The sequence below is a fragment of the Haliotis rufescens genome, unplaced genomic scaffold (assembly GCF_023055435.1).
Source record: "Haliotis rufescens isolate VD_foot unplaced genomic scaffold, xgHalRufe1.0.p SCAF_16, whole genome shotgun sequence".
In the NCBI taxonomy this organism is placed as follows: domain Eukaryota; kingdom Metazoa; phylum Mollusca; class Gastropoda; order Lepetellida; family Haliotidae; genus Haliotis; species Haliotis rufescens.
Genome location: NW_025963846.1, coordinates 11,827,921 through 11,840,578, shown reverse-complemented (window position 1 = coordinate 11,840,578; position 12,658 = coordinate 11,827,921). Strand labels below are relative to the sequence as shown.

At 40.5% G+C, this 12,658-nt stretch overlaps 2 protein-coding genes across 2 annotated transcripts in view; one reads left to right on the top strand and one right to left on the bottom strand.

Moving 5' to 3' along the window:
• The window catches only part of LOC124135067 (reelin-like), a 123,035-nt gene that overhangs the window by 58,661 nt on the left and 51,716 nt on the right, over window positions 1-12,658 (top strand). Inside the window, exons 31-35 of the mRNA XM_048396870.1 lie at window positions 1,539-1,809; window positions 2,279-2,419; window positions 3,371-3,548; window positions 10,844-11,043; window positions 12,387-12,463. Coding sequence (XP_048252827.1) covers window positions 1,539-1,809; window positions 2,279-2,419; window positions 3,371-3,548; window positions 10,844-11,043; window positions 12,387-12,463 — 867 coding nt within the window. The remainder of the gene's footprint in view (window positions 1-1,538; window positions 1,810-2,278; window positions 2,420-3,370; window positions 3,549-10,843; window positions 11,044-12,386; window positions 12,464-12,658) is intronic.
• LOC124135071 (beta-1,3-galactosyltransferase 1-like) lies at window positions 4,583-7,252 on the bottom strand. Its single transcript, XM_046500265.2, has 2 exons — window positions 7,105-7,252; window positions 4,583-6,088 (listed from the first exon to the last, which is right to left on the bottom strand). Exon 2 carries the CDS (start codon window positions 6,062-6,064, stop codon window positions 4,847-4,849), a length of 1,218 nt encoding a protein of 405 aa, XP_046356221.1. The 5' UTR covers window positions 6,065-6,088; window positions 7,105-7,252; the 3' UTR covers window positions 4,583-4,846.

Below are 12,658 nucleotides of genomic sequence, written 5' to 3'. Positions count from 1 at the left end.
CGTTAGATTCAAAGGGCTATTCTCTCGAGTTCAGCACAAATAACGGTAGCAATAGATCCAAAGGGCTATCCACTCGAGTTCAGAACAAATAATGGTAGCGTTAGATTCAAAGGGCTATCCACTCGAGTTCAGCACAAATAATGGTAGCGTTAGATTCAAAGGGCAATGCCCTCGAGTTCAGAACAAATAATGGTAGCGTTAGATTCAAAGGGCTATCCACCCGAGTTCAGCACAAATAATGGTAGCGATAGATTCAAAGGGCTATCCACTCAAGTTCAGCACAAGTAATGGTAGGGTTATATGTAAAGGGCTTTCCACTCGAGTTCAGCACAAATAATGGTAGTTTAGATTCATGGGGCAATGCCCTCGAGTTCAGCACAAATAATGGTAGTTTTGATTCAAAGGGCTATCCACTCGAGTTCAGCACAAATAATGATAGTGTTAGATGTAAAGGGCTATCCAATCGAGTTCAGCTCAAATAATGGTAGTGTTAGATGTAAAGGGCTATCCACTCGAGTTCAGAACAAATAATGGTAGCGTTAGATTCAAAGGGCTATCCACTCGAGTTCAGCACAAATAATGGTAGCGTTAGATTCAAAGGGCAATGCCCTCGAGTTCAGCACAAATAATGGTAGTGTTAGATTCAGGGGGCTAGAGGGTAGTCCAGTCATTTATGGGTTTAATTCTCATAATTATGAGTTGTGCGTTGTGAGTCTTCAGCGTAAAGTTATTGAGAAACTGGTTTATAGAACAAGCCTCTGTAGATTGATGCAGTGCAGTTTGTTGTTGGTTTATCTGCATATGGATCCAGGGCACTTAAAGGGTTCTTAGCTCTACAACGATCATAAGTCAATGTTAACATATGGGAGTTATGATCATCTTAGCACTAAGATTGCTATGTGGAACGGGACTAAGGAAAACTTCATCAGGATATACCTGATACAATCTCACTAAAATCAGATCTTAGTTCTCGCTATCTCTATACAAAGATCTAAGGACATCCCATTACGGGTCACGTCAGAATGATCTTTCATTCCACCAATCAAAGCTTCACTTACCAGATCATAAAAGTGACAGTCGGAATGTGTTTTCTAATCATGCAGCCTCGAAAATGTTAACACAGGGTATTCCCCATGACAGGTACGCCCCGTACGACTGATTCCATCAAAAGTATTGTCTATCTCTCGCTTCCGTTGGATAAACAATTGAACGGAGGAGGCGTTGCACAGTTAGTGGGAAGCACTGCCATGCAATCTCAACCATATATTAGACATTCCAGAATGTTCGTTTGTTTAGTTTTCACAATTTTAATCGAGAACTGTGTCAACATATCTTTCACGCATAGTCTGAAATGGAAGTTGCCAGGTTTAAACGAGTGCCGTAAAGCTCGAGAAAGCTGCTTTCATGACCCGTAATGGGATGTCCTCAGATGTTTGTTTAGCAGCAGCGAGAACTTAGATCTGATTTTAACAAGATTGGTACCTGATATTAATTTCCATGACTTTATTTAACCAATCACTCATGTCACTCTCTTGCAGGCCTCAGGTTTGCTGAAACGTGGGACTATCACGCGACCCCTTCCACGTTCCTTCAGTTTGACATCGCGATGGGCTGTGGGTCACTGTACGGGACGCTCTACAACGTCATGCTGGAATACTCTGTCAACATGGGCAAAACCTGGCACCCCGTGGTGTCAGAATGTAAACCCCCCAACTTCGAGTGTAGCGGCTACCATCTGAGCAGCGAGTATTCCTCTGACCAACACATGAACTGGACAAGAGTGACCGTGTATCTGCCGCCAGGAGCAGTGTGAGTACAGTTCATTGTGTGAAGGGTAGCCTTGCTCCAAGTCTATACTAAATGATAAGTCTATGGAAATATGGTAATTCTGTCTTTATAAAGGCAAGTCTAGAAAAGCAGACAGTAAGTCTGGATTTCGCAAGGATGCCAGTCTTACTTAATCTTGTCTCTTATATAATCTAAGAATTATGATACAATATAATAATCGACTTGTGCAAGTCTATGTGAAGGGCTGCAGTTCACAATTTTCATTAGATTCTAACAATTTTGAATTTATGTTTGGAGTAAATTATTCATCCCTTGTACAGTTTGTTTTATGAAATAGATATAACATAAAAAGCCTGCTGCATCACCTCGTTTAAAAGATTTGATTGAAATCTAATAATTAATTTATTATTATTTTTGAATATTGCTGTGACATTGCTCGCCACATCATGAGACATTGTTAAATTGATTGATGCACTTGTGTGTATTGCAGGTCCTCAGCGACCAGGTTCCGATGGCTGCAGCACACGTCCAACCCGCGGGGCATGGTGTGGGCGCTGGACAACGTATACCTGGGCAGCGGCTGCCCATGGCTGTGTTCCGGCCATGGCTACTGCAATAAGGGGCTCTGTGTGTAAGTATATGCATCCTTGTAATAGGGAGAGGACAGTGTTGGCCCCTTATGGGTTATAAAGGTACACTTCGAGAACTAAGGATGAGGTGAGGACTTGCAAAGTTGTACTCTCGACTGTTCCCTTTTCTGCTGATTAAGTACAGTCCTGTGTGCTATCCCCCTTAGAGCACAGCCATATACTCAAGCTCTGTGTTTAAAGTGAACTTGGAGTTTTCCATTCAAACCTACAACACAGGCGTCTGTGTACACATGCAGCTCGAGTTGAAAGTGGGTGAGTGAGTATGGTTTTACGCCACTTTTAGCAATATTCCAGCAATATCATGGCGGGGTACACCAGAAATGGGCTTCACACATTGTACCCATGTTTGGAATGGAAACTGGGTCTATGGCATGAGGAGCGACATTTTTATCACTGGGCTAACGCCCTGAGGTGATAGTGAAAAATTTGGTTGGTAGAAAAAATAAAAGAACAAAAAATAAAGTGCATTGTACAAGATTTTTGTTTTATTTGAATTGGTAAGGTGATGGAAGAAAATGATGGTTTATCATAGGAAAATCTGAGCTTCTAGACGAATAAAACCCCATGTTACCCTGAGTGATCCTGCTACAACTTATAATACCCTTGCTCTGTAATACTCCTATTTCAAGGTGATTTGAAACATTGTTTAGTAATTATTGCTTCAATATGATATTTCATAGAGAATGAAATCTCCCTTTTATCTTTTGATGCATAGAGTAGAGCCCATAGTTGGAATAGTGATAAAAGCTGATGTAAACAATACTCAATCACTCATCAAGTTTTGAGATTCTGTCAAAATTCATGTACCTTAGTCACCATGGTGATCATGTAATACTGCTACGCAAGGGGGAATTATGTAGAATCGGACAGGTGAGAATATTTTAGAAAATGAAGATCCCTCTCTCTAACTCCCAATGCCTGTATGGTTACAGGTGTGATGCTGGCTTCTCTGAACCCTTCTGTGTACCAACCAAGCCGTTACCCATGATGCTCCGTGATGACTTCAACACGGACACTGTTGATCAGTCCAAGTGGAGGGAGGTCTATGGTGGGGAGAACACAGATGTCTGTGGGAACATCGTCAGCGATAATGCACTGACATTCCATAAGGTAAGGATAGACACTTGGAATCCTTCCCTCCTTGTCTCCAGTGAGGACAGTCTGGTTCGGGACATGAATTCAGCAGATCAGGGGCATGAATTCAGCAGATCAGGGTCTTGAATTCAGCAGATCAAGGGCATAAATTCAGCAGATCAGGGGCATGAATTAGGCAGATCAATTCAGCAGATGAAGGGCATGAATTCTGCAGATAAAGGGCCTGAATTCAGCAGATAAAGGGTCTGAATTCAGCAGATAAGGGGCATGAATTCAGCAGATGAGGGGCATGAATTCAGCAGATAAAGGGCCTGAATTCAGCAGATGAGGGGCATGAATTCAGCAGATGAGGGGCATGATGAGGGGCATGAATTCAGCAGATAAAGGGCCTGAATTCAGCAGATAAAGGGCATGAATTCAGCAGATGAGGGGCATGAATTCAGCAGATAAGGGGCATGAATTCAGAAGATAAAGGGCATGAATTCAGCAGATAAAGGGCATGAATTCAGCAGATAAGGGGCATGAATTCAGAAGATAAAGGGCATGAATTCAGCAGATAAAGGGCATGAATTCAGATGATGAGGGGCATGAATTCAGCAGATGAAGGGCATGAATTCAGCAGATAAAGGGCATGAATTCAGCAGATAAGGGGCATGAATTCAGAAGATAAAGGGCATGAATTCGGCAGATAAAGGGCATGAATTCAGATGATGAGGGGCATGAATTCAGCAGATGAAGGGCATGAATTCAGCAGATAAAGGGCATGAATTCAGCAGATAAAGGGCATGGATTCAGCAGATAAAGGGCATGAATTCAGCAGATAAAGGGCATGAATTCAGCAGATGAGGGGCATGAATTCAGCAGATGAAGGGCATGAATTCAGCAGATGAGGAGCATGAATTCAGCAGATAAAGGGCATGAATTCAGCAAATGAGGGGCATGAATTCAGCAGATAAAGGGCATGAATTCAGCAGAACAAGGACATGAATTCAGCATATCAAGACTGACTATCAATCTAGATGACCCATTTAAACAATACAATGCAAACAAATATTTTTATTTTTCATTCATTTCCAATCAATACATTGCAAGGTGTGCTGATGCTAAGTCTGCAGTTGTATGCAAAAAAAACAACTTTGCCTGTACATATAATATTGTATTTGTGAAAGTCAGGACGCAAGAGTAGGGATTACATTAGTTTATTTACGGTATGGTAATGGCAGACATCCATGTGAATTTAGAACAGGCTTCATTTGCACAAAATCAATCAACAAAACTTACTGTAAACCATCACTTAAACATAGACATTTAATTTAAACTTTCAATTTTCTTTTACCCTTAAAAACTTTATGATACCTTTTCCACAGTTTTGACATTTTATTCTTACATTTCCCCGCCAAATGAAGAGCAGTGATTTTAACAATTTCCTTGCCAGTGAAGAGTCTTGGATGACAGTTTCCATGGATGACTTCGGTAGAACTGAGTCCAATCCCGGACACAAGTCTCAGCACGCCAGTTATGAACAACCCCTCAAGTGGGACGTAGCGTATTTTTTCTGATGCTGCAAGTATCCCTGAAGCAACGTCTGATGACATCACAATGGCGTACCCATTACAGAAGCTCGGGAGAAAATCGACGGGATATGTTGCTCTAAGCTTTCGATTCTTCATTTTTTCAATAACAGCCTTCCCCGATCCTTCTCTGCAGCTCATGAAATGCTTCCGTTTGGATTTGCCTAAGATATTCTTGATGATACCAAATGGATGGATAAACACGTCGTCATCAATTTTAAGAATAAATTTTGCATGGCGACAGTATTTTTTCTTCCAGTGGAGTCCCATGATGTGTTTAAGGGCCAGGTTTTCTTCAAGGTCATCAAACCCTCCTTGAATGATGTCATTAAAGGTCGCAGCCTCTTTCTGAATGAGCTGCTGTAGTTTGGGATCACTAACAAGTCCCATGCTAAATACGTACACAATTCTCTTCTTCCATGATGATTGGATTTGACCAAAGGTTTTTCGGAAAGTCAACCTTTGCCGAAAATCATGTGGCTTCGAGTGAACAATGGTCAATAGAAACACAGGTTTCTTGTGGCACTGAGATGGACTGAGGGTGTAATTGAACTGATGCATATTTGCAAATGGGTGCCTGGCATCATTGTCCTTTAGTGCAAATGCTTTTATTAATTCAGTTTGTAGTTTTAAGTCATGATGGTTGAGCTGTACTTTCGCTTTTCTTCTGACCATATTGGCTTCGCCTCCTTTTGTTTCATTCTTGATTCGTTTCTTTTTTCGCTTTTTCTTGTTCATGGCAGCCTTAACATGATTCAGAAATTTGCTTCTTTTCTCGTGATTTTTCTTTCTGACATTCAAAGCCTTGAGGAATTTGGCTGATGGTTTGAAGTTTCTGTGCCGTAGGAGGCCACTTTGATTGTGGCTGGAATTGACACAGTACAGTATCACCATGATGAACGCCCCAATCAGACACAGCACCGCGATGGTCTGCAGAGCTTTTACACGCAGGACAATCATCCTCGGGCCAGACAGGTTCCGCAGCTGTTGATAAAAACATGCAGTCGGTGTTACAGTGAGCTAAGGAATGAGTGAGGAAAGTTTTACCATGCTTTGTACAGTATTTGTGTAATTTAGTGGAATGGCACAGGTTGTGGACACTGTGGCATGATGCTCACAAACCAAGGTGAGGTGAGGTGAGGTGAGGTGAGGTGAGGTGAAATGGGGTTTAACGTTGCATTCAACATTATTGCATTTAGTGTGACTTGCATTTATCCCTTTAATGCCCAGAACAAGGCAGGGTAAAAACAAGTCTTTAATGTCTTTCGTTTGGCTGGGGATCAAACCACCGGCCATCACTCTCTGAGCAGAAGCTCTATCCATGATGCGGCCCTGACAAACCAAGACTATCATTAGGTGGGGGCGGTTGGGTAGCCTAGTGACCCGGGTTTGATTCCAGACATGGGTACAATGTGTGAAGCCCATTTCTGGTGTCCCCTGCCGTGATACTGCAGCAGGGTATCAAACCACTGACGTTTGCACCCTGAGTGGACGATCTATCCTCGAGACTATGGAGTTGGTTCTGACAAACCAAGACTATCACTGGGTGGAATGTGATGCAGCAGGGTGTCATACCACTGATGTTTGCACTCGAAGTGGACACTCTATCCTCTAGTCATGTTTCCATCCAGGTGTTTTTGGTTTGTCAGCATCATACCCAAACTCATGGGTTTCACCAAAGTGGTAAAATTCTAAGACCTGCATTAAACCACTCACTCACTCACTCACTCACTCACTCACTCACTCACTCACTCACTCACTCACAAGCAAGCAAGCAAGCAAGCAAGCAAGCAAGCAAGCAAGCAAATGTTTTTTCACAAGTAGGATTTTCCAAATTAAAGTTCTAAAACTTTCATGAAATTTAGCTTTGTTCTATTTTTCAAAATAACTTGCCTTAATAAAATGTCCTGACATGTACTTAGTAATACAAATGAGACTATGACGCAAGTCAGAAAGATTCCTTGAAACAGAAACACAATGAATACAAAAATAATACGTACCTTGCCTCCACTGTCAAAGACTATGATTGCCGTATGTCCTGAAAGTCTATAAAGGCTATATCAACTGTCTGTGTCCAAGCCTAATGACTACCTGTCTATAAATGCCTATATCGCCTACTTGTGTCCAGCCTTCTGACTGTGAGGTATCTTGTTTGGGGTAAATAACTATTGATAAGCACACTCATTACAAGCAGACATCGATATACAATTATGCCTCAATCAATTACACATGTTTCCTTATAGATTATTTTCATTGTAACTGAATAACTCTATGTTGCCTATACATGCAGTAGCACCTGTTAAAGTTGTTGAGTACTGATGTGATATGAATAACTCAGGAACCATGGACAATAGGGACCAGGGCAACAGCTGACGTTCACGCACGATGCTTTCTTTATTCTCACCTGTTGTCATTATGATCATTTATTGACCATTTGTCGTCAGTTGATAGTTGTTTCTTGTGTAGTATTTCTTGGCAGAAATGGACTGCATCAGGACTCCAGATAATGTTTTGAGCCAATGAGTATTTACGCAAAAAAAAAAATTCACAATGGGTATTGATAAGTTTTGCGGGGTTTTAAGTTCATTTTCGTTCTCTTAGTTTCGGTCTACTGGGTATTTCTGCACCAAATGGTAGATGACCAGATGGGGTTTTTTGTTCGCACTCAGCAATATTCCAGCTATATGATGGTGGTCTGTAAATAAATCGAGTCTGGACCAGACAGTCCAGTGATTGATATCATGAGCATCGATCCACACAATTGGGATTGATGACAGGCATCAACCAAGTCAGCGAGCCTGACCACCCGATCCCGTTAGTCGCCTCTTACTACAAGCATAGTCGCCTTTTATGGCAAGCATGGGTTGCTGAAGACCTATTCTCCCCGGAATCTTCTGGGGTCGAACAGGTGGCAGAAACATGAATATGTGCATACACCCGAAACACAAGTGTCAGTGTCAGTGTCACCCTGGCAAGTGACTTAGTTCAAATGTGCCTCTGTTCACCCAGCAAGTAGATGTGAGGTGGATGTAAAAACCTTCTAGCACCCCGAGGCAGCTTGGGTTGTATACTCCCCAGGGAGTTGAGAATGATAACTGGAATGCAAATTGATCCACTGGTCAGGGAACAAATAAAACTGCATTTGATATGATTGTTTGAAAATATGCGCATTTTGAATATTTTTGTTTTATTGTTGTAACTATTTTTTAGCTCATCTTTACATCATTAAAGTAAGCTTATAGCCTTGGTTTTGGTTCGTTGTCTGTCCATCCTTCATCTCTACGTTAGCACTGAACTAAAAAATCTTCTACCAAACAACTGACAGGCTTCAAAGTTGCGACCAAACTGGTCGGCAATACGACCTAAATTTTGATTTGTCTACTGTCTAAAATTCAGGGGTAGCCCAATGACTACCTTGAAAAATATCTTGTGGCGACTAAATTCTATTGCTACACATATGTAGACACAAAAATAAATGTGTCTGCTACTAATTATACTCGCAAATAATTCCTCCAAAAGTCAACAATGAACCAAAATACATGAATATTAATGTAATTAGTATTTTATATTAGTTGGTAGTTTATTGGATAAGCAAGGATATACCTATATAATCTAGTAACACAAACTGCATCATTGTTCGAGTCACAAATAACAAAACTCAAGTACAGTTTCCACTAATATACAATAAAAGATAATTTCAAATGCTTTTGGCTACCTAAACTATTGGCTTGACTTCTTAATTTTACCACTGGCTACCTGGAAAAAAAATGCTTGTAGACATATGGGTACATGGTACAAATTCAAACTTTGAGGCCTGACTGAATGTATCAAGTCTATGAACATTTCAGAGTACATGCTTACTTGAGGAAGGAGTAAGCATACAATGCGAAACATGTTTCTGACAATAAAAAAACCCAACATCCTATTAATTTTCTCCCTTACTGAACATATCAATATGCTATTTCTATCAAATATTCTACATGTCCGACCTCAACAATATAAAGTATCGATTTTGTCATATTCAAAATGGCCTCCGCAGCTCCTTTCATATAAGAAATAAAAAATTTGTTGCTGTGGTCTTTCGTACAATAAAACCCTGCAGGGAGAATAAACCATGAGGGATGCATTTATATAAATGATTCGTAATGTTGCTCTTTCAAATCCAAAATGTCTTTCATTGGCCACTATCTGGGAAAACACATTTAGAATGTGATCAAATGTAACAAATGTTATATTTGGGATAACACTTCGTTAGTAAAGTACAGATTCTCGTACTTATTGGGTTGAGTTCCATCCGGGATTCCAACCCACATTCTCAGAGTGAGGTACCAAATCGCCAGCACATAAAGTCAGCGATCTAACCCACTCAGCCACCCGGATGGGACTCAACACCCAATAGTAGGGGTGCCATGATAAATCAAAATATCGATATATTGCTATTGGTAAGCACTTGAAGACAATAAATCGATTGTTAAATCAGTTTCCAATCAATAGTATCGATTTCAGTTGGGAATCGATAGTTTCGATTGTATTTACCATATCAATAAAATACATGCAATGCTGTTCAAATTATTTTTCTTTTGATCATGAGTGGTAGTAATTCACACATGGTAATGTAGAAGTTTCTTTTCTTAAATTATTAGGGTAAAGAAAAAACAAATCAGTCATATCTCAGATTTTACTTTTTATTTGTTGTTATGGTTATCACATTCAACGGAAACTTCAGTTCCAAGGTTTAATTCAACTCTAAAATCCATCTAAAATGACCCACTGAAAACTATCAATATTTATCGCAATAGTTGCTTGCAATATCAATAGTTATCGCAATAGTTTCTTTCAATATCAATAGTTATCGCAATAGTGATTTCAAGACCAATAGTCACCCCTACCCAATAGTACTAAGGAAGTGCTAACCAAAATATAACATTTGGTACATTTGGAATGCCAATTAATTTCCAAGGATGGCACAGCACCGGGTTGGTGTAGGATGAGTGTATGCAGGTTATGAAAACAGATGACCTTGTCCAAATTCATTTTGCAACCAGGCTGTCTCCAGTTGAATATTTTAGGGCAGGACGTGCTTACCGTATTCAACGTAACAAGCGCCCAGGGCGCTCTCAAAATTAGAAATAGGGAGCTCTTATTAGAATATTATTTTGGTGAAAAGAACAGAGTTTAAAGATAAATTTCGTGGTTTATGCTGACAGCCTGAAATGTTTATATATACGACAGATATAATTTTCCAGAATTTGTTTGCCCATAATTAAGGGTGCATATAACACACGAGTGCGTATAATACGCGAATAAATAAGTCTTGTGTACATTGATCAGTCAGAAGGGGTGCTAATTGGGTTTGTTCACTAGCCCATATATTAGCAAATATCGCCATTGGTGCTTATTATAGCGGGGCGCTTATAACGTCGAATACGGTAATCTTTTTGTGAACACCTGGTGTCATCACCGATTTTCAGCGATCCATTCATATTATTTTTACCACTATTTTGCCTTTTACGCACAGTGGGAACTGTTTTGGTACATAAATGAGACTGATTATTTTCAGGTGTTGAATTTTTTTTAAACTTGCCAAACAAATTTGTTTTCACCCTGTTATAATTTTCAATATTTTAATTGTAAACTGGCTGGCCAATTTCTCATGACCTCCTCAAATGTTTCATGTCTATCCTATGGACAATGTTTACAATAAATCCCCCATATATGAATATACGTTTCTACTTCCAGGGTCAACTGAGAATGGCTGTAACGAGAGATATTGATACGTCCATGCTCACCACTGCAGAATTCTACTTCCAATATGGCTGCCAAGGCAAGTCGTTTGATTGGCCAAGGACACACAGTGTTCTGCTACAGTATTCCACCAATGGTGGCATCACCTGGAAACTCCTGAAGGAACTACATTACCGCAATACAACTGGTGTCAGGTAATGAGGTCTCTTACAAATTTAAACTTCCCAATTTGAAGTCTTCGTTATCATGCTCCTGGCCTTGTTCAGAACTACGATACCTTTTTTAAAAATTATTTTTGAAATGGCAAAAAAATGTTTTTGTCAAGTTGGGAATAATTATCCAGACTTTGATTAAGTTTTTTTCTTCAGGTTATCGTACCCTGAAGGTGTGGATTGTTGCTCATAATATCAATCACTGTATTGTCTGGTCCAGATTTGATTTTTTACAGACCACTGTCATACAACTGAAATGTTGCTCCGTAGGGAAAATAAACAACAGATACACAAACACTCCTGACTATCCCTGTGGGTATTCAGTAACAGAATATGTTCCAATAAACCTGTGAAGATCCTGGTTAGAATAGTCTTCAGCAACCCATGCTTGTTTAAGTGGTGACTATGCTTGTCATGAGAAGCAACTAACGGGATCGGCTGATCAGGCTCACTGACTTGGTTGATGCATGTCATCCTATTCCAATTGTGTGGACCAGTGCTCATCATGTCAATGATTGGATTGTCTGGTCCAGACTTGATTATTTACAGACTGCCATCTTATAGCTGAGTGCGCCACTTACAACAAACCAACAAAACATTCCAAAACTTACTATACCTGGGTTTGGGTGGTCAGGCTCTTTGACTTGCCTGTGTTATGTGACTGTACACTAACCACATAGAGTGTTGCTGATGTTATCAGTGATTGGTGTCCTTGGTGAGGACTTGTTATATTACAGGCTGTGGCGCCTTGATATAGCTGGAGGGGCAGTCGGGTAGCGTAGTAGTTAAAGCGTTCGCTCATCACGCCGAAGACCTGGGTTCAATTCCTGACATGGGTACAATGTGTGAAGCACATTTCTGGTGTCCCCCGCCGAGATATTGCAGGAATATTGCTAAAAGCTGTGTAAAACCATACTCACTCACCCACTGATATAGCTGGAATATTGCTGACTGACTGACTGACTGACTGACTGACTGACTGACTGAGTCACTCACTCACTCACTCACTCACTCACTCACTCACTCACTCACTCACTCACTCACCCACCCACCCACCCTCACTCACTCACTCACTCACTCACTCACTCACTCACTCACTCACTCACTCACTCACTCTCACTCACTCACTCTCACTCACTCACTCACTCACTCACTCACTCACTCACTCACTCTCACTCACTCACTCCTCTGTGGTCTAGTGGATAATCCCCTTGTCGGTTGGCTCGTGATGCTTGGGAGCTTATCTAACATTCTGACCTGGTCTCCATGAGGACATTATATTCTGAATGCCTATATTACAGTGGTCTCAACCTCCTACCTTTCAGTTACTTCACCATATCACTTCCGATGGATGCCAAGATGAATGCAACCAGGTTTAGGTTTTGGCAGCCGGAGAATGCAGGTCAGATTTCATAGTCATCTTTTACAACTTTCTGTCAAGTCCGCAAGTACCTACAGATGAAAGTAATCACTAAAGTGTTCCCTTATTCTATACTTGATGATGTTCACTATATGAGTCATCCAACAAAACATTCAAGCCTCATCTTTTTTCCAAAATTGGATGAAATTTATATATTTATATATTAATGTAAGCCTT